At 35.0% G+C, this 23,005-nt stretch overlaps 2 protein-coding genes across 4 annotated transcripts in view; one reads left to right on the top strand and one right to left on the bottom strand.

Moving 5' to 3' along the window:
* Positions 1 to 7,205, top strand: part of LOC149795356 (vinculin-like) — a 104,351-nt gene extending 97,146 nt beyond the window's left edge. For both annotated transcript variants that reach the window (XM_089965133.1, XM_089965132.1), the window contains exon 30: positions 1,483 to 7,205. In XM_089965133.1, coding sequence (XP_089821259.1) covers positions 1,483 to 1,668 — 186 coding nt within the window. In that variant the 3' untranslated portion in view covers positions 1,669 to 7,205. The remainder of the gene's footprint in view (positions 1 to 1,482) is intronic.
* A 6,983-nt stretch (positions 7,206 to 14,188) lies between these two features.
* Positions 14,189 to 23,005, bottom strand: part of LOC149795355 (protein mono-ADP-ribosyltransferase PARP14-like) — a 135,144-nt gene continuing 126,327 nt past the window's right edge. For both annotated transcript variants that reach the window (XM_089965131.1, XM_089965130.1), the window contains one exon: positions 14,189 to 18,201. In XM_089965131.1, the coding sequence (XP_089821257.1) occupies positions 17,903 to 18,201 (299 nt within the window). In that variant the 3' untranslated portion in view covers positions 14,189 to 17,902. The remainder of the gene's footprint in view (positions 18,202 to 23,005) is intronic.

The raw sequence follows: 23,005 nt of genomic DNA, 5'->3' as shown, positions 1-23,005 counted from the left end.
CAGAGGCAATGTGTGTCTAGATAAATATGTTCTACAATGGCAGTGTGTGTCAATGTATATGTTGAACAGAGGCAGTGCATGTCAAGGTAAATTTGTGGTACAGAGGCAGTGTGTGTCAAGGTAAATATATTGTACAGAGGCAATGTGTGTCTAGGTAAATATGTTCTACAATGGCAGTGTGTGTCAAGGTATATGTTGAACAGAGGCAGTGCATGTCAAGGTAAATATGTGGTACAGTGGCAGTGTGTGTGAAGGTAAATATGTTGTACAGTGGCATTGTGTGTGTAGGTAAATATGTGGTATAGTGGCATTGTGTGTGAAGGTAAATATGTGGTACAGTGGCATTGTGTTACGGTAAATATGTGGTACAGTGGCAGTGTGTGTGAAGGTAAATATGTTTTACAGAGGTAGCGTGTGTGATGGTAACTATGTTGTACAGAGGTGTGTGTTTCAAGGTAAATATGTTGTACAGTGACAGTGCATGTCAAGTTAAATATGTTGTACAGAGGAAAGTATGTTGAGTTAAATATTTTGTACAGAGGCAGTGCGTGTGAAGGTAAATGTGGTACAGAGGTGGTGTGTGTGAAGGTAAATATGTTGTACAGAGGCAATGCGTGTCAAAGTATATGTTGTACAGAGGCAGTGTGTGTCAAGGTAAATATGCTGTACAGAGGCATTGTGTGTCATGGTATATGTTGTACAGAGGCAGTGTGTGTCAAGGTAAATGTTGTACATAGGCAGTCTGTGACAAGGTATATATTGTACAGTGGTAGTGTGTGTCAAGGTATGTATATTGTACAGTGGCAGTGTGTGTCGAGGTAAATATGTTTTACTGTGGCAGTGTGTGTCAAGGTAAATATATTGTACAGAGGCAGTGTGTGTCAAGGTATATGTTGTACAGAGGCAGTGTATGTCAGGGTATGTGTTGTACAGTGGCACTGTGTGTAAGGTAAATATGTTATACAATGGCAGTGTGTGTCAAGGTATATGTTGTACAGAGGCAGTGTGTGTCAAGATAAATATGTGGTACAGAAATGGTGTATGTGAAGGTAGATATGTTGGTAAACATTACTTTAAAAGACAGTCAAGAGACAGATCAATGTCTTTCATCAACATTTGTCCTTGATACACACACTTAGTTTGAGTTGATAGTTGCTTCCAAGTCTCATGAAAGCTCTATGTGTTTTTTATATAGTACACATTACAATATATGCAAAGTGATTCTTGTGTAACATTAGCCAAACAGAACTCGGATCGAGATTTTGTGATATTTATAATGAAAATGTTCATTCCTGTCTTGTTTTCTTCTAAATGTTATGAAGTCCCTGTGGTGTTTAAAGGAAAAGCATACATATGTTTTATAAGGAAAATTTCAAGACAATCAACAGGCATCACTAGATGACAAAATGAAAGTCGACATTAAAATATGAAATGTTTATTGCCATCTTATCACTACAAAATTGTTATCTTTCTCTTTCACAGGGCTTAAATCCACCATCTAAAGAAGAACCTGATGAGATGAGTGCGATAGTTCTTGCAACTAAATGGCGACAAAAGTTTTTTCAACACCGAGAAGAGGAGATGAAGACAGCTGTTGATGATGAGCTGGGACTAAAAAGAATTGAACAATTCAGGCCCCCAGAATTAACACAGATCTTTGATAGTTGATTGGATGAAATAGACCAAATATTCTGCAAAGTGCTGTATTCTGTGGTGCTAACATTTTTAAGCTTTTTATGCTTATCCTTTTTATGGAAACTATATACTTAACATCACTGGGTTTTTTTAAGATTTCAAAAGTTTTTCTCATTTCCTTCATACCCATATGCAATGTTTAATTTTGGTGCTTGTTATGAAAGCCGGGTAATTTTTATCAACAAAATAAAATCTGTCCGGTGTGCTATTGTTTTATACAAAAAAGCCTCAACAGAATAAAATCTGTCCAGTATGCTATTGTTTTATACCCAAAAAAAAGCCTCAACAGAATAAAATCTGTTCAGTGTGCTATTGTTTTATACAGAAAAGCCTCAGCAGAATAAAATCATCTTATTTTTATCATGGCAATATACAAATTTGAATTCTTGCATTTATACTTGTTTCTATGTTATCTTTTGATGCAATAGCTTTTTTCTGATTGGAGGTTGATTCTTAATATTAAAACTCTATTAAATGCCATCATCCAACCAACATTCATCTACTCTGAGATTTGAAACCTCTCTTCTACATATGAATGCATTATGATGATGTAAATAAATTTAAATTTTACTAATGAAAATTATGTGCAGAAACAAAACCAGGGAATCTTGCCTGAATGAGACAACTGTTATTATCCCCACTCTCCATATTGAATTGGCTACAGAATCTTGCAAACATATACTCTCTGATTCTGAATTATTGTAAAAATATATTTTTGTGGATATTTAAATAATCCTGTGTTTTGATTGATTACTTTGAATGAAATAACTATTAATATTTTTTTGGGTATAATTAACACCAAATTTCTTCATATCTTACACCAAGTCTCATCAAGTCAAAATGTTGTAAGCTGTATATAATTATTAACTTATTCTTAAAATATAGTCAGGATTTAATTAGCTACTGATCCTATGTTTTGTGCATTTTTATTTATTGATTGCTCTTTAAATGATTTTTTTTTAAAATTTGGTTTAGTAACACTTTTAACAATTTATTGGCAGTATTCTTAAGGACACAGTGATTTATATGACCTGGGCAGGCCTGGGTTGGTATTTAACCGAAAACCCTTGGATTATACTCTACAGACTGAGCTGCTGTGGCTAAAATAAAGGTCCAATGAAAATTTTCTATAATGTTTTTTTTAATCATATATTGTTATGTCTCAATCTATTTGACAACATTCCATCCAATGTAATTTTTACATTTTGTTTCATGCTTCCTTTGGGCCTTAGTTTTTAGTGATTTCATTGGCTGCTTATTAAATTTTCAGGGTGATTCCATTTGTTGTTTTGAACTTGGATATCCAATAAAATCACTCGGAATATATGCAGAAATGAAAGAACTTTTTATTATCTAAAACATATCACTTATACTTGTCATGTTTACATATCTGCTTTTAATATCATTTATCTAATGAAACATTATTTTAACTGTTGCATTTTTTGTTGTTAATATAACAATATGCTGACATGATTTTGGTATTCCCCCCAAAAAGTGGAAAATTTGAAAGGGGAGTTTGGGGGTCCTTCCCCAACAGGGCCTCGGGGGGCAGCGCCCCTGATCCAGGGGTCCAGGGGCATGAAGGCCCCTGACCAGAAATGCATTTTATAATCATAAAAACTGCTCATGATCATAACAAAATAATCATTTGAAAAACTAAAAAACTTGCCGCAAATTTTCAACTTGAATAATTTCACAATATTTATTGTCACATGAATTTGTTCTCCAATACTATTGGTGCTTAGGTTATTTCATGTGCATGTCAGTGTTTGTATCGTAATTAAGTCAAAATAATTTCTCAATTTTTGCAGCAAATATATTATACTTCTCTCTTTTCATAACAAATCTTTAACATAAACACCCAAGTACATCAACTATATACAAATAATCCCATACATTCACTTGTCTTTTTCTCCAATGGACACAACCTGTTGATATTCCAGTTGAGCTCTTTTTGCGGCTTTGGCAAAGATTTGTTTAGCCTTCTTTTTTGACTGACTTTTTTGGTTCAATGTGCAATCGTTTGTTTTCCTTCTCAGTGAGAGCATTTTTTCCTTTTAAGCTGGTGCTTGTATCGGCGACATGCAGTGCGCATATTCTGATAGAGAGCTACATCTGTTCTCTCGTGCAAGAAATCTTTCTTCTTATAGTAATTAACTGCACTTTTTCTAGGTGCCTTCTAAGCTTCAATTTTTCCGTATGCAGCTTCTTTTGTAGGTGCCATTCCAAAATCTTCCAACCGCGATTGTCGTAGAGCAGAGGTTACAAAATGCCAGGCCTCTAGCGTTCAGTTTTCTTATAAACTGACCAGCTAAATTTCCGTTGACTTTTTGCTTCAGCCATTCCCATTTCCATAGGTTTTTTTAAACCTTTATCTAAACTTCTTGTGTCATGGTCTCTCTCAACAACTCGGGATGCCATTTTTTTTGCTGCAAGCATGCTTCCTCGTTCCATTGCCATCAGTTTCCATTACACAAAGTTTCATTGGATGAATTTAAACTTTTGACCAATCAGAATACTCTTTACAAGAGTCTTGGGCTAACTAATATATGGAATGAATACGTTACAAGGGTCGTTGCGGAATGGGACTGAACAGACCATTTTTAAAAAACGGGATGGAGATGATATAAAAAAAAACGGACTATGTCAAGAAAAATTGGGTTCATGTCCGGAGAAAAGCAGAATTACGCTTTAAAATGGAGAAAAATCATGTCTGAATATGGTATAGTTTGTTTTTCTTATATAATAATATGAATTCTATTAGATTTTGTGTCTTTTGTTCATAAGTAACAATTATAGAGTAGTTTAGAATTTAGAATTTTTGTGAATTGTTAGTTCCTCATTGATATTATTTGTTCTTACCCAATACTTAGGGCTGTTCCAGTAGAACATATATCCCCCCTGGGGATGGTACTTCAAAAAAACTTCTAAAGGAGGTTGTGTTTCAAACTATTTTCATTCTGACAGTGGAAGGTTGGTTAGGAAAATCACTTTTGTTGTGGGTTGTGTTAGCAAAATGAGAAATCGCTGGTGGGGTTGTCAGAAAAAAACGAATATATATTTAAAATCGCTTCTAACCCTCTCCTAGTGGACTAACGTGAAAAAAATATTGGGTCAGAAAATGATGCCAGTACACACGAATGCACGTAATTTGTACGAATTCACATACTTTTAAAGCAGTGATACACAGTCCGCAAATTACGTTAATGTTGAGGATATAAAAATGTGCTTTGCGCAGTATGCAATTTTTATTAAACTTTTAACTTTAAAAGTGCATTTTGCGACATAATTTGCGCTGCCGTAGCCATCTCACATCGCTTCATGTGACATCCAGATATCTGGATACTTCGGTTTGACATGAATGGCTGTTAAACTAAATTTGATTGGTTCATTGGGCCCTGTAATAAACAGTTTACGGTTGTTTTAGGCTTACTATCATCATGGAAGTTTTACAAATGCATGTTTCGAATAAGGGCCACACAGAAAACCAAAATGGCTTAATCACAACACGGTTTGTCTTCAGACAACATTTTCAGTCAGCAAATACTGGCTGGTGATAGCTATGATGACAATGAATTTCATGTATATCGGTCTGTTGGACATTGGGAAAACGTCACTGGAAATACCAGTGTGTGATTTTGAGCCCAAAATTGATGTTGAGTGCGAGTCCGATGTACGTGTTGGATGGACAATATGCCGGTTATATTTATTCAAGATACCCATGTCTGAACAAGCAGACTATGGGAATGTTGGACTTGAAACCCTAATACAGCATTATGGAAGAGAAAAATCTGGCATAAGAGGCAGCAAAGTACTGATTTAAGAAAGTGAATCTTTGGCAGAGTTCATGATAGTGAAAACTGACAGAGGTCTCAGAAATGCTTATAATCACGCGTATTTGGATGCCAATTTTTTTTTTATTGGGGATGCAGAAAATCACTTAGGCAAGAGTCCTCCGTACATATGTATTAAGTGGGCGGTAAAATTCAAAGACTTGCCAGTCCTGCTTCAGTCACCTGCATAGTGGGAAAATGTGTTGATCAGTTAGCTGTGCTGATATTTACAAGGACAGAATTTGGTGGCTGAAAGCCCCCCCCCACAAGTCGTCACCATTATAATAGTACATCAAAAGAACATGCTGCAATAGCTGAGCGGCAAGATCAAAAGTTTTGACTGGCAGCTGGGTGGGAAAATCTACTGATATTTACAGTGCTTGAATTCAGAGGCAGAAAGACCCAGAGATGTACATATGGTAATTTATAACAGTACATCAAATAAACAACTTTAGCTTTATTATTGTGTTCATTTCCGAGTGTAACAGAATAAGCAGTGCACGTGACCTCGGAATCATGACATGTTGAGACTTAGACTTGAATGAGTATTTTGGGGTTCAACGGCAAACTGATGAAGATTTTAATGAGATTCAGGAGAGTGCTAAAGTTGCTAGAACTGATAGTTTGGAAGGGACAATAGCCAAGTGTAAGAAAGTGTGTGATGCCTAGCTTAATGCTTTGAATAAGACCTTCCTTGGATCGAAAAAATTCAGACTCACTCTGACGGACAAACAAGAGCTATGTCAATGTTATAAAGAATGTAGAAATTAAACTCTACGGCAACCAATAGTTCTTTTAATTTGCATACTTTTCTGGGAGGGGACTGCAACTTTTGTTGGTGGGACTCGTATTTTTACCAAAATGGGAGCCATGGACTCTTAGTTTTAAAATCCTAATGAGACCTCTGGTTCAAAACTTTTCTTTTTGGAACAGAGATATCCAAGAGAGAATACTCATAATGCCATACCTGTGAGATGTTGACAATTGCACAACCATAAAGAACAGTAACTAGTTTAAGCTAGTTATGCATATATGCGTTTCAGACAGCAGGCAATGAAAGGAGTTCACAGCACAGAATAACATTCGTACACAAAGGAGGAGGATCATATTAAATTCAGAAACAATTAACATATTAATGCTTATAGGGAACATCAGAGAATCCCCATACAACGTAATTAAGTGTATGTAGATCTCTAGTTGGCAGAACCACTATGGCAACAAAAGAATAAAGAGGCAAACTTTTATATCATGCAGATGTATGACCAAATGAAGTCCATGCTCTCTATGTGCAAAAATTAAATGACATTAAACATAAGAGACTGACTGATCTGTGTAAACACAAAGCAAGATGGATAAAATTTGTCCTGTTTGTGTTCGGTTCTTCATATGTATATTTTTGATCATGGTGGTATTTTCTGCAGACCTTTTGGCACTTGGTTCCAAGCCATCATTTGGTATTTGTATTACAAATTGGACAACTAAAAAGTCTATTATCTAGTACACTAAATTTTGAAGCAGTGTCATTAACTAATGATGAAATTGATGAAAAAATACTTTCTTGTCATTCTGATATATGGATTCTTTACTACACTACTAATCTGTTCATCCCGATTCTTTTTTTTACCATCTCCTTTAGTCTTACTAGTACCAGTGCTTTTAATAAAATTGTAACTTCTATTTTCTTGCAATCTAAATATTTTTAATGATGTGTTATTGTCAAAAGGTAAAATGTGTTTAGTGTTGTAAAATCTAAAACTATTGAAGTAGCAAGTTCTAAAGTAAAAAGTAGGCAGAAATTATTGCCATATTACAGTGTTGTTAGAAACAACAGAATAGTTGTACAAGATGTATTTTGCAAAGTTGTAGAACTAGTGCTTGTATTGTCACCACATATTCTATTTAAATAATAATATCATTATTTCTGTATATTCCTATCAGTATTTTCCCAGTGGTAGTAATTTTCTGATCTGATATTGTTTGTTTCTTGTGCAACTTTTACACATCAAGAATTCTCACAGTATCATTAAAAAAACAATGTAATCTACACCAAATTGAGTTGTTTGTGAAGAAATTAATTTTTTTAACCCAAAAATCACTGAAGCTATGAGTTCTTGGATTAAAGTCTCACATTAAATATCATTTGAAGTAGCCATGATAGTAGTTTAGGATGCAACTGTACTAATTTCACCTTTGGTTTATTGAAATCTTGAATGTGATGGAAGAACATAGCTCCAAAATAAACACGTCAATTTTAGAATCTGTTCATTGACTATGAATCAAGTATCCGAGTCAAACTGAATTGTTAGAATTTTTTTAATTCTTTTGACAACATCGCAATTAGCTGTCAAATATGGAGTAAACCTATGGTCTTTCTGCCATCACAACCAAGACCCCACCACAACCACGTGACCGTGCCCAATGACATCACAGTAATAATCACTATATAACTAGAGATGACATCTCTTCAAAATTTTTTATTTCAGTAGAGCCTTAACAGAGTGGAACAGTAAGAAAGCGTGACAGATATTTAAGTGTTAGGGAGATATTTAACAATGCTATTCCTCCCGTCACCACTTCCTGATTGGAGATCACACACACACAAAACTTAAGAGTAAATCCTGAAATCCTGGCAGCATCCCTGCAGGGGATACAACTTGACTATTTTATTCGATTTTATTGGTCTCTGGTTATTCCATGGTATTTCTGTTACTTGAACATTATCTTACAGTGTGTCCAGTCAGTATGGTCAAAAAAGGCTTACAACCATTGAGAGTTGTTAAAGGACTCGCATTACTACATATGTGAAAGAACGAGAACCATACTATTAATCAGTGAAGATAAAATAGAGTATATATGGGTTTGACTGTCCCTGATTGGTTGATAATGAAAGTAAGATTTTAGTAAAAAGAATCTTTTGAGAGTTTGTCCTACTTGTAACTGAAAAAAGTGAGGGACATTGTTTTATTAACATAATTTCTGTCCCTTAACAGACCTGAGTTTAGACGACTCATTACTGAAATCAGCAGCTGATCCTTTTTTGCAGTATTGAAAGCACACATTTCAAATTTGTGTAGATCAAGAAAATGGTGCGGCTGTTATGGTTTTCTTTTCACAAAAGCTGTCGTCATAGATGTGTCTATACTAATACAGATTTGATCATGAGCACTTGAAATTTTAAGTTATTGAATTTTAATATCATGGTGTTTGCACAGGTTTACAGTGGGAACTGAATTAGTACAGAGAGTCCTGAACTCTTGAGTTTTGTGCAGAAATATGGAATCTAAGCAGAATACATCCAGAAATGTAGAGGTTTTCAATCTTGGATTTAGTCTCCCCATTGCTTTTCACACTGATATGCATATTCACAGAACATTTGTATAGTAGTAGGAAAAGTGAGAAATTTAGATACACATCATAAACAAGACAAACAGTATGTTGGGGGGGGGGACAAGATCATAAGAATAGGCTGGAATGGAGAAGTATAATAAAAACAATAATGAGTAGAAGTGTGCCTCTTTTTTTATGTGTGCAACATTATTTTCTCAGCTTCAGTAAGAAATTTCATCAAAATGAAGACAATAAACATGTAGAGTTAACTAAACCAATATGAATTAGCTACTTAAAAGATGTATCAAATCGATTTTAACCTTCTGGTTATATCTGTTCTTGTCTGTTTCTGTCCACTCTGGTGACATGTCCACTGAATCAGTATGGTTGGAAAAATATTTGGCAAATTTAAAAATTGAAAAATCTTTTGGCAGATTATGATTATACACTACTTCTGCCTGAGAGATGTGAATAATTTTATTTCTTGGTTTGTTGATTGTGTTTGTTGCTCAGTTCAAATGCATCATTGAAAAACATTGATGCATTCTCATGCTTTGTTACAAATATTTATTACAGATGCATATCTCCAGATATTGGTGAATATAGCTTGAATAATTTATAACAGTTCTAGTTGGAAAAATGAACACATTTAGAGAAAATTTAAGTGAGCTAAAATGTAAACTTTTTGGCAGTGTGTGATGCAGGATTGCTTAAGACTTTTCCATCTCATATGCTCACCATGAAAAATCCATTTGTACCAACAGATGATGACTTTTAGGTAACTGTCAGAAAGGCATAATTGACGATATTCAAAGGTCTACAAAAATTACTCGAGTCAAAAGTTATAAACTCGTACAGCTGTGGCAAAAATGATTGACTAGTACCTTTGCTGCTGTTGCCACAGTTGATTGGTTGATTTAGTTTGGTTTGATTTGTTGTTTTTTTGATTTTTTAACAATATGTGGAGGAAGAACCCCGAAAGACCACCAACCTAAATTGGTTAATCTGTGACACAAACTCACTCTGTGAGATGTGCAAGTGATGTAAAAGCAAGCACCTTAGTACACTTTTGCACTTGGAGCCTCTGTTAATTTGACATTTATCTCCAACAGCCGAAGTCATTTAGACATGAGATCTCTCGTTTCAGTAGATCATTATGGCCTTTACGCCATTTTCAGATGAAGAGAATCTATATATTGCAGCCAGTTTTACTACTGAAGAAAATCAAGTCCTTTTGAGACAACACCACTTATGTAGAACCACTGACCTTCCACAAGTAACTGGCAACATTCTCATTTACACATGGGAGGCAAGTAATCACATGACAAGCATCTTGTACCACTGCCATGGAAGCCCCTCTGATCTGTATCACAAGACAAGCATCTTATACCACTCTGCCATGAAAGCCCCTCAGACCATAGGTATAAGTCTCATATGAAAGACTTGAAGTGGGAGATAGAACCTGTGACAACTGGATTGAAAGTGCAGAATGTTACTGCTCGGCCATTAGTGATGATGATGATGCTGTTGACAATACAGTTAACTGCAATGACATTGATTTTATGAGTACTCTGGGAAAAATGATTCCTTGACTTTCGTCCATTTTTTAAAATCTAACTTATGACATAAAAATGTTTGACTTGGTATATTTTTTTAAATAACTTTATATTGGTCTTTTTCAGTTACCGATGTCTTATTTTTATGCCTTGTTGCAAACAAGGCATAAAAATAAGACATCGGTAACTAAAAAAGATGTTCTTACAAGAAATGATATAGAGTAAAAGTAGACAGAAATAATGCAACATCACTTCCACAGGCATTAATGGGTTTTTTTCTGACAAATCATGTGTTATAAGTTTACCAAAACATTTATGAAAAAAGTAATAACAAGGAATCATAGCATCTGGCCACACATTTGAAGCAATACAAGATTTAACTATTATTCTAATCAAAAGCACCATGCCTGAGAACAAAGAAAAATATCAAGACATAGTGATCACTTTAGTAAACACACAGTTTAGTAAGGATACAAATTCATGATTTCTGTATTAGAATAGAAATATCTATTATAAAATCTGTATTCATGGATGTTAAATTAGTAGATATTAAGGGACTGATCAATGACATCTACAAATAATAAGCCACCATGAAATTTTTTTATTTCACAGTATCAGAGACATACTTGGCTGACAGACAAACAGAAGGACAAAAGATTGATTATAATGAATGAATACAAATAAAAATATGCAGTAGAATATATGATCTATAAGAATTCAGTAGATTACCTCCAGCCAGCTGTCATTTAAATCGCTTCTGTCCCCAACCCAATATTAAAATCGCTTCCACTGCCCACTAACCCATAGGCAGAAATTATGTTAAAAAAATATGCTTCTGTAGGGGGCAGTGTTTTTCAAATAAAACATATCTGATGGTGGATCATAATTTTTTTAAATTGCTTCTGTTGTGGGTTGGTTGAATTTGAAAGTGCCTTCCCCCCAGGGGGTATATGTTTTACTGGAACAGTCCTTACCTAATACTGTTATGAAAATGTATTTTTCTTATAAGAAGCATATTATTGGTTCCATGGATTAATGAGTCTCTTCCATTTATATCTGTTATATAGGGTTGAAAATTTTAAATAAAATGCCAATTTCCTTATTACAAGAACAGCAGTAATACATTTGTCAATTACAAATTATACCCTTTCCCCACTAACAAGTAAGCAGTATGGTACCTACCATATATGCATGTGTACAAGTCCAATCAAACAGCAAAGACTTAGATGTGCTGTCACATAATGCACTGCAGATCTGGGTCTATGCTATTTGTAAGGACTATCTCGACTAATCAGTAGGAAAATCAAGAGGGAACCTGATGTGCTGGCACAGTATGAGATAGCATATTTGGTTCAATGTTGTTTGCTGTTGGACCCTACTTCTAAGCAAGTACATGAGATAAAGGCAAGAAAGTAAACATGTATCTGAGGTACAGAGGGTTAAAGGTTAAGGGTTAAGTTGCTTAAGCTAAGGCAATGCTGTATACTGGAATAATTTTTAGCTCATTTTACCTTCTTGACTCATTAACCCCTGGTACCGAGTTTAAGTGGCAGGAGGTAGTAGCCTACTGCTGAGCTCTGTAGCGTCACGGTCATGTATGATACACTAAAGTGGGTGGTATTATAGAAAGATAGACAGATGTAGCTCTACAATGATACCAAATAATCTGGAAGTTCTAGTTGCACTACAAAATACAGAGGGAAAAACATCATTTTTTGGACCTGATTTTTTTCCACCCAAAACTCGCCCATGGTTGGAATCAGATTTTGTGTCCAGATTTTATACTTTTTGGTCTAAGATGTAAGGCAGACCGGTATGAACTGCAAACAGACAGATTAACCTTTGCAGAAAGTAGGATAAGATGGGCATTTGGAATAAAGAGTGGTCTCGATATGAAAATGATTAGTCCATGAAGCCAAAAAAAAAACCTCCAGCTTTTACCCTTCTGCTCATGCGTGAGCAAAATAGCCAATGAAAAACAACGTTTCTAACACAACTAGGCATTAGGTTATTGGAAAATCACCTGGAAGTTGATGTATTAGGATATATTCAGAAATAGCCCACAACATGTGTTTCCTACTCGCATTTCAGGCAAAAACGACAAAATCCTCCAGGGGTTAATGAGTTTACTGATTGCAGATTTATCATGTTGGGAATTTCTACTTCTTCCATGGACCTCATGGCTATGAGAATGACTAAAAACAAGACATTTCATTCAAGATGGGTGAATATGTTTTACAGACAACTTCCTTCTTAAAACTTATATCCTGTCAAACCTGTCAGTAGAGGCCATCCATTGGGAAAAGCAAAATTGCCTTTTGTACACAAGTGGCCTCTGCACAGCTTCACCTTTCAGAATTGGTTTTTGAACAAATATCATCCACCTGATATCATTATCATTACTTATATTATTATTTGTTTGCACATCAGCTCTTCTGATATTCCTTTATCTAAGCAATGCCTTCCGCTTGAGTCAAAAGTTTAGTTTGAATACACTGTGTGGTCACTTGATACACTTCATTGAGCACTTAAAGCAGGAAGAAGCCATTGTATGGTTAGAAAACACCTGACTGCACCATGGAATGCTGGTGACCTTTGTATACATAAATATTTATATAGAAAATTCGCTGTGGAGAAATTATAATTGCTGTCGAGATCCGGTGACAATATTTAAAGATTACCATTCTGAGGGCTGTTCCCTTTAAACATACATTGTACTCAGGGAAGGCAGTTTTTAAAAAATATATGCCAGGGTACTGTGATTCATACAGTTCATATTAAAATTATTAGAAAATTCTAAATTGCATCTATGGGTGAGTACCCCACTTTAAAAGTGCCTTCTGTGGGTCCAATGTATGTTTTAACTGAACAGCCCTGACTGGTGAAGCTTGAAGATGCTGTGCAATATGATTACTGCTTCTGATTTTGTTATAGACCTTCACTTTTAACTCTTTACCTTCTGCTGATGCATATATGTGACCATAAAAATAGCCTTGTAACCCCAGAGACGTCTATACAAGCTGCTAATAATATTCTCTCTGTCGTGGCTGGCTCATACATATGTTTCCGGCCAAGGGTTGGGAAACCCCAGATACGCATATACATGTTTCATATTAAAGCTTTGTATTGGATGAAATTACAAACATCCATTCTTTTTTAAAATATTTAGCCAATGAAAATAGTCCTTACATAAACAGATGAACATATTCTATTAGTAGTTTTACAGCATTTAAGCGGGAAATTCTATTGAAAACAAGGTCAGTGGTGACAGTAAGACAAAATGTCAACATTCATGTATTCTGACAACGATTCTGATGGAAGTTTTGAAGGATTTTTAAAGTGATGATATTGATTTTAATCAGATTCAAGATGAAAGATTGGACATTAGTACAAGTCCTGTTTCGACACCTGACATTTCAGATTTATCTGACTCCGAGGATGAAACGCGAGACAATACAATTTGGTCAGAACACATGAGACCGGTAAATGTGGATGACTTTACAGCAGTTTCATGGCCAACATTTATTTTAGAAGAAAATGCAAGGCAGATAGATTTCTTTTTACGTGCTTTAGGCAGTATCATACAAAATTACCAATTCTGCAATAAAATAGTGGACATATTGGTGTCCAAAATAGTGGTGAGAAAAGTAATCTAACATATATTATAAACACAGATATATTGAGGTATATTTTGTTAATATAAATATGTGAATATAAACATTGATTCCTGTTGATTATATGTACTTGTTGGTGGAAATGAGTGGCACAAAACATTGGTAAGTGTTTAAAATTTTATTTTTCATTAAATTACATAGTTTGCATGGGACAAGATTGATATAGAAAATGTAAACAGCATGTGCACTAACTCAAGAAGCTCTCACTCAGGTAGCCATTATGATGCTCTGGGGTTCAGCGTACAGACAGCTGCTAGAAGGCAGGCTGCTTATCAGGCTTAGTAGGCAGGGCAGCAAGTTCTTGCAGAAGGTAAAGAGTTGAGCTCCATACATGATGGGATTAATCAGTAGGTGGTAGGTTCTTGCATCTCAGCATCAGGGGATATGTTGTTTGTTCTGCTGACTACTACATATACCCAGATCTGTTGGTGCACTATGGAATGGTAAATCGGGATCTGTGAAGCTTGAATTTTAACTTGACCTAGAAGCGAGTATATATGATACATAACAACTGGCCAAAGTTGTACCTGCCATTACTAAACAGGAGTTGTGTAATCTACAATACTTAATTCAAACTAAACTAAATGAAACAAACAATAAAATAAACTAATATGAACACATATTTAGGATAATAGAAGATAAAAAAAATGGGTGGTAATTTTAGTTTTCAGGTATTTTTTCTTGCTAACAGCTAAACATCACCATTTCTCATTAACAGAATTACAAATCTTTTTCTGTGTATTGGCCATTCTGTGCCATCAGAGAGACTAACTTGTTATGTGCTCTATGTCAATAAATTATAGCAATTTTGTTACAACATTGCTTCATTTGGATGTTATGCAGTATCATGATCACATGACACATCAGTGGATCACTGATGAGCACAATTTTTGGTTTGAAAGATCAAAATGCATACAAAGCAAGCACCATGAAAGCTAAAAATGTAAAAAGACCTTTTACTCAATAAAAAAATCAATGCCACCCTGATCAGATCTTGTGTTGTGGTCCTATTCAGTCTAGCTCTTAGTTGGCATAGGGCCATTGATACACTTAGTTCTACATCAACTCTTGTGTTATGAATCTGTTGTGCACGCTTTGTAAATGGGGTAAGGATAAAGCTTTCCTACCAAAAGGTCAAGGTGTCTAACATGAAGAAGAAAAATTATTCCACATAACAACCCAAGTTATGATGATTTAGGGAAAATTCAACCCTCCCTTTTGAGAAAAGAAGGAGTATTCTAAGGTAAAAGGAAACCTGTTAATTTTGGGGTCAAACTTCAAGGTCACTGTGATTGACAGATCATAACTGGTTTCAGCACAGTTGCAGCAAACTTTGCATACATCCTTGCACTTTGGGTAAGAAACTAAAGCCTATGGATTTTGTAGTCAAAAGTTTTATGTTCAGGATACTTTGGTTGAAATAAAGTTCTTTTTTAAAATAATAACTTTAGTCCATTGACCAAGGGTTGAGGACAGCTCGCAATAATGGCATAAAAAGGGTTATTGATCAAGATCATGGAGGTTCAAGGAAAATTGGATTTTGAAGAATGGCGTTTGTTTCAATTTAATTTTCTTACCCAAATATTGTAGATGGCTTGACATGATGCAGTGAACACACCTATAGATTCTTGTATTTGAAGATCATGGTATATTTAATAAAAAACATAATGGTATCTACACAGTATGGACATGGGTCATTGAGACTCATCAGTCAGTAATCTTCCAAGTGAACCATACTAATTCATTCCTACATTGAGGAACTGTAAACAACTCGGTGCAATAATGTGACATTATGTGTACTCTGTTGTTACATTATTGGATTGATCCAGACTTGAAGCTGGTTACTTCAAAATATAACAAGAATGCTAAGCCAAATTATCTTAAACAAAGCAGCACCAGACATAAAGGCATGTATATGTTAATTTCTGTCATTTCTTTATGACACTCAATTATATATATTTTATTTTAACAATTACGTGCCTCAAAATAGCTTGAATAGTATAATTAGCTTGGGACTCTAGTTCTGGGATATAGATAAATAACAAAGGATTATATCAGCAAGCTGTCACTTGGTTTATCCCTTACAAAATTACATCATGCATTGAAAGTGCAGTATATCCTGTATTCGCCCTAGTCATGTATAGTACCCATGATGCATTAGTGCAGCACACTCCAGCATAAATACACACTGCTCATTTTCAGGATGGACTGTTATCATGCTGAATATGAATGCTGCTGCAGTCATGCTAAACTGATTTAGAAATATCACAACAATTATGTTTCCAGGATAAATTGCTATCATGCTGAAATAATGCTGAACAGACTTTGATAATTCAGTGACCCATAATGTACAGCCATAATGCCAAACGTAGATACTGCAGTTATGCTAAAATGACATACATGCACGAAACACAGAAGCAATATTCTGTTTGTACTGCATTTATGCTGCAAAAATGTTATCATTTCATTCTGGAAGAAACAAATCAAGAATTTTTGTGTGTGTGCAAGTGTCCTGAACTGATTGATATGTGATGGCTTGCAGATTTTTACCAATCAAAAACATTACATGCTGGAATTTATATCAATTTTTTAAGTTCCCTCTGTAGTGTTTCAAATTCTTTCATCATCATCAGCTAATAAGTATTTACATTTGGAAAAAAATGCAAATTTGTTAATCTGAGCAAATAATTAACTAAATTTGATAATTATATATAACTAAATCTGTTTAAAGTAAGCATTTTACTAATATTCTGAATATGTTACAGATTAGATTAAATTTTCATTTTCATTTTTATTTTGTTATATTATTTTCTTAATATTATTACCAGATTTATGCTACATTTTTAAATTTGGTAAATATCAATAATAATAATAATAATATTATTATTATTTTTATTATTATTATTATTATCATCAATGTTTCACAGAATAAAGAAAACCCAAATATGTGTGACTCTATTTCTAATATTATAAATTTCCATACATTCTTAAGTAATGAGTATATTTTACCTAAAAAGTGTCATGTGTGAGGCTGTCTGGATGACGTGGCTCATGTTTGTTGGGTTTTAAATTCAAAATTTGGAGTAACCATGAAAACCATGAAAAAATTGGCATCCCACAAAGAAAAGTGAAAACTGCATAAAATATTTTAAAATTTCACCTTTATATGAGAAATGATAACTATACTCAATAATTGTACATAGGAAGACAATCAGACTTTTACCAGATAGTCACTGTACAAAAGCCTATCAGACTTTTACTAGATAATCTCTGTACAGTTCAACAAAATGAGAATGGATCGATCTAATATTTAACCTCTCTAGACAGAAATCATAAAAACACCCAATCAGAATGCTTGAATTAAAACATCGGTAACGAGATGTATGATGTTGTTGAAAACAAAATAAGTAATTGTTATTATGTTCTACAGTTTTTCAAATAATTCAAGCAGTATTTTATCCAGTGTTAAACCCATCTGCTAAAGTGTACCATTAATGTTTAGGAAAAAAACAACAGGTAATGTAATTTATGAATAACCAAAACACTGCATTCAAATACACTAAAAAGATGTCTAAATCTAATTAAAATGGTATAAATTTCTATCCAATGTAGTTGACAATTAAATGTACCATACAAATGACACATAAGTCTGTGCTTAAAGCAAACAAAAGATTTGATTTCATGGTCAAAGTAGTCATGAATGTACTGATGTTTTCAAAAATGTGTATTTCTTTCATTTTTAAAATCCATAAAACATATTAGTCCTGGGGTCTGTATCAACTCCCATTGGTTGACATTAGACAAATGCAATCCTTAACTATACTGTGAATGTGATGAGATAATCTGGATAGGCTTGTGTATCATTGAAGATTACAATTTCATTCACATTGTTTACATCATCCACAGCACTGTCATAGATGTCTGTAGGATTGCTGTCTCTTTTAGCTGGAAGGACTCTCATATCTTTATTCCCTTTAACATATTCCCCCACACAGACTGACACATAGAAGATATACTGTTTTCTTCTTGGTGCTGACCCTTTATTCCCAGCTATCCAACCACGAACTGAGTAAGATGCATTTGTTGCAAAATATACACCATGACCAAACCAGACACCTGAAAATAGAGAAAAACAATGTTTGGAAAAACCTACTCAATAATAAATGACTGACCTTTGACTTGGGCTGATAGCTTCTTTGAAGCCAGGAAATTTCGAATTAATTTTTGAATCAATGGACACATGTGAGGCTATTTTGGTTATAAATCTTAAAATGTATATTTCTGAAGCTATTTCAAAGCCAGAATTTTGTATTAAAAAAAAATCCCTCTCCCCACCACATTTAATAACTAGTCCATAGAATAATGCAGTAACCTATGGTGCAGTATGCTGTATTTGATACTTCAGTGCAATCTTGTATTTGATACTTTACATGCAATCTGTTGTATTTGACACACTTTGCATCAGAATACACTGAATCATTTTTGAGCTATGCTGGTTAAAAAAAGACCATCTTATATGAGGAGTTTAAGTTATTGGTAAGTTTTTTCTGAAACAATAAGTCAAACCTATAACAAGCACATTTAGATCCATAAAACAATGTTCCTATGAAACTTGCATTCAAATATGTCCAATGTATCTTGACCTAGGCAAGTTCCAAACAATCAACAAAACAATATAAGAAGTCTTTTACTGCAAACCTTATACTGATGTGACTATGCATTCTTGAGAAGTAGCGAAAACACACTTTTCAAGCTCAGCCTCAGCCACTGTCAGAGCCATACATCAAATCGGTACAACTTTCATTCAGAACTATGTATCGATCGTAAGAAGTCTTCAGTTGAAAGCACCATGTCAGTATGACTTTCTCTTCAGGAGAAGTGAAAACAATATTTTCAAGATAGATCTGTGGCAGCCATATTGGACGTCAGAGCAGTACCAGTTTTATTTAGGACCAACTAAACATCATCAGAAGTCGTTTAGTGAAAACCCCATGTTGATAAGACCATTCACCCAGGAACAGTAGCGATAACAAGAGTTTCAAGATGGGTGCCATGCTGGCTATACTGGACATCTTATTAAGAACCAACTAGATGTCATAAAATGTCCTTTAGTTGATTTGACCATATATACAGGAAAATTAGTGATGACAAGTTGTGGCTATATTTGATTTCCAAACAGCATAGTTTTCATTTAGGACCAACTAGACCTTGGGATAAATATCTGTGCAAAGTTTCAAGGCAATCCTCCAAGAAGTTTAGGAAGAGTTAACACTGATAAACTTATGCTAACAGATGACAGACCATCTGATATGCTCTTCTCCTCTATGACATGGAACAAGTACACAGCAGTGAAGTGAAGTGAAGCATTCACCAGCCATTGCCTGCACACATGATACATGATACATGCACCATGACCTGCATGGCTCAGTAAATCAAATGGAGATGGCATATGAAAAAGCCAAGTCACCAATGTACAGAGAAACATTTACAAGAGAGATACGGTTTAAGAACCAAATGCCTACACTGTGTAGGTATACACAAATAAATATAAGGAAACTTACCGTTATTGCCATTTATATTCTCTTGCAAGACGGATCCAATTGCAAACTGTTCAGACTTAAATCTTAAATAAGTCAAATAATGTGCTGGCAGATCTGGCTCTGTGCAGTTTTTAAAGTGTAATCAGTAGAAGAAACAACATACACCCTGATCTGCCACATTATCTGATGGCAGTTTAGGGTCTATCTTGTTGGAATAATGGAATATAGACTGTACACTGTTTTGGGACATTGCATCTGTGATGTTCACTCAGAAACAACACTTTTAACACCAATGTGATTAGGCAGCTTTCAGATTTCAGCATGGTTTTGGCATTGTCCAGCAGCTGGCTGTAAAGTGTTGCAACACCAGCTGGAACTTTATCTCCATCTTTCAAACCATGTGTACATATGGGATGTATGACCACAAGAGGAGGCTTTGATTTCATTGAATTTCCTCTGATAAATTAGATGATTGGTTGAGAATCTTTTGAATTGACAAAGATAACCATTTATGATAACCATGCTGGTGACTTGGTAACATACAATTTTGCAGTATTGGCAATCTGATGTTTGCTGCTCCTACATGATTATGAATTTGTAAGCTAAAAGATTCAACAGAATTTGATTCATGTGTTTACAAGTTTTGGTATTTGCAGGATATGATGGACTGTAGTGTAGTACTGGAAAGACAAATTTGTTCATCTGAGATAAGTTGAAGGTTCATTGCTTTAGAGATAAATTCTAAGTTCCTGTGTGTCATATCAAGCATCTGTAAGCTGATGCTTAATGATCGAGTTAAGACATGACATCCTTGGCAAATATGTTGCATGAAGTTACACCAATATCCTGTGGATAGCTTTTAAAATGAATAGAGCCCACCTTAATTTTCAAACTGTCAAAACACTTGATATAAAAGAAAGGTTGAAGTAGCCTTAAAGCTATACTAAATCTATGTGATGCCATACTTTTTCTAAAAGTAAACAAAGATGGCTATTATAGGTTCATTTTTTATGAACGTTTTTCTAATAAATGTTTCAAGTCTGACTAGATGGCCAATTCTGCTTCTCAAGTGTCTGAATCCACACTGAAAATCTGATAGTAGTTTGCTGGATTCACCATATCGAGGAATTCATCATTATGATAGGCTTTGTAAATACAGTTTAGTTTGAAGGGTTGTTATTTTCCTTTCCAAGTTTAGGTATTGGTATCTCTCTTTCTTTGCGCCATGATGTTGGAAAGTTGCCGACTGCACCAACTGCATTGAAATTGTTCAGTAGGATATTGAGAGGTGTACTGTTTAATTGTTTCAGAAGTATCATGGACTCAGTCAGGAAAATCTTGTAGTTCTTTGAGAGTGAGAGATTTAATACAATTTATAGCGTTAACAGGTTTTAAATTTAAAAGGACATTTCATTCAGGTTTATGGACAGGGTGAAAGTTTTGAGAATAGTTGTCTTGTGAGGAGGTTTTGAGAATGTTTTGACTATTGTGTTCGAACCTTCTGCTAAGATCATAACCAAATCATCAGATTTAATTAAAAGTCTGCTACACCTGTTTTAACCTTTTCCATGCAATATTCCATACCAAGATAATGTTAGAACTAGAGTTCAACCAAGACAGGATCTTCAAGCTTTCTCTTCTGCTCTATAATTGTATGACAGGCCTTAGCCTTATTTTTATTCAGCTTATCATGTTATTTAGATAATCTAATTCAAATTCCTATTAATTCGTCAACCTTTGTGTCAACTATCCAGGAGATACCTCTGTGTATTGTATTATGCCCAGTAAGTATAAGGACCACCAGAAAAGCGCACAGAAATAGTTAATTTTATCAACAACCAGAATATTGACGTCTTTTTCCTGACAGAAACATGGCTAAAAACATCAGGTGATGAGTCCAAGTGTGCAGATCTAACACCCACTGGTTACTCCATCAAGTCGTTCCCCCGTATTTCTCACGGAGGTGGAATTGCTGTCATCACAAAGAACTCCATGATAAAACGTCTTAAACACACCATAACATTCAATTTCGACCACATCATTTGAACTAGTCCAAACCACATTCACACTGGAGCAAAGGTCAGTCCATTTTTTTCTGCCTATACTGCCCTCCTCCTAGTAGAAAAAACAAGCTGGCTGACTCTCTTTTTGGAGCAGTTTCCAAATCTCCTGGACTATGGAAATTCGATAGGTGGCAACCTGATTATTCTTGGAGATTTCAGCTTTCACTTTGACTGTCCCAGAAACCCAAATACATCAAAACTCATAGATTCCATTAATGTTTTCAACCTCAAACAGTCCGTTAACCAACCCACCCGTAGACATGGTCACATTTTTGACTGGATTCTTCATAGACCTGATGATAACAATCTACAGTCCTCCCTGGTATCCCATGACCTTGCATCAGATCACCTCTGCATTATATGCTATCTTGACTTAAAAGTTGCTAACCCTCCACCTTTATCTGCTATTAAGAGAAACCTCCATATGATAAATAGAACCAAACTAATGCATGACATCCAAACTAACCTAACAACTTGCTTACCTCCTACCGCAGAACAACTCGATAACTGCCTGCATTCATGGCTTGACAAACATGCACCAGCTACCAAGTGTAGAGTATCAATTTAAAAGTGTTCTCCATGGTATAGCAGTGTTAAGGACCAGCTTCGCACTGCTAAAAGAGACCACTGTAAAGCTAAGAGGCTTTGGCTTTCCACCAGACTCGCTATTCATAAGCAAATCTATGAAGCCACTTAGAAGAATGTCACAAATATAGTCCATGCAGTAAAATCAGCCCACTACACTACTAAGATTATGGAAAGTTCCAGCTGCAAAGAGCTCTTCGAGATTACTAACAAGCTAATGTCAAGGAATGAATCTACACCACTTCCAACTACCTTCTCTCCAGTCGAACTTAAAGACATGTTTGCAAATTACTTCCGTGACAAAGTACAAACCATTAGAGATAAGCTTGACACCACAATTTCAATTGACTCGTCATCACCATACAGTTGGGATACAGAATTTGAGCACCAACCATTAGCAGCATTTGAACCTGTCTCTATGGATTTCGTATGTACAATCGTGATGAAGAGTGCACCAAAAGTCATGTGAACTTGATCCAATTCCAACATCACTGCTGCTTTAGTGCTTAGATCCAGTATTGCCTTCATTAACTGATGTTATTAATACCCCTCTCCCATCCGGGGAATTCCCATCATTTTTCAAAACTGCTATTGTAAAGTCTCTGCTGAAGAAACCAACACTAGACCATAATAATTTAAAGAACTACCACCCAGTTTCTAATCTCCCATTCATATCAAAAATCTTAGACAAGGTTGTTCTATCCCAGCTTGTATCTCATCTAAATTCAAAGT

The sequence above is a fragment of the Sinohyriopsis cumingii genome, chromosome 7, assembly GCF_028554795.1.
Source record: "Sinohyriopsis cumingii isolate HCF-2022 chromosome 7, ASM2855479v2, whole genome shotgun sequence".
NCBI lineage: Eukaryota > Metazoa > Mollusca > Bivalvia > Unionida > Unionidae > Sinohyriopsis > Sinohyriopsis cumingii.
Note: the sequence above shows the minus strand (reverse complement) of the source record. Positions and strands in the feature narration are given on the sequence as shown.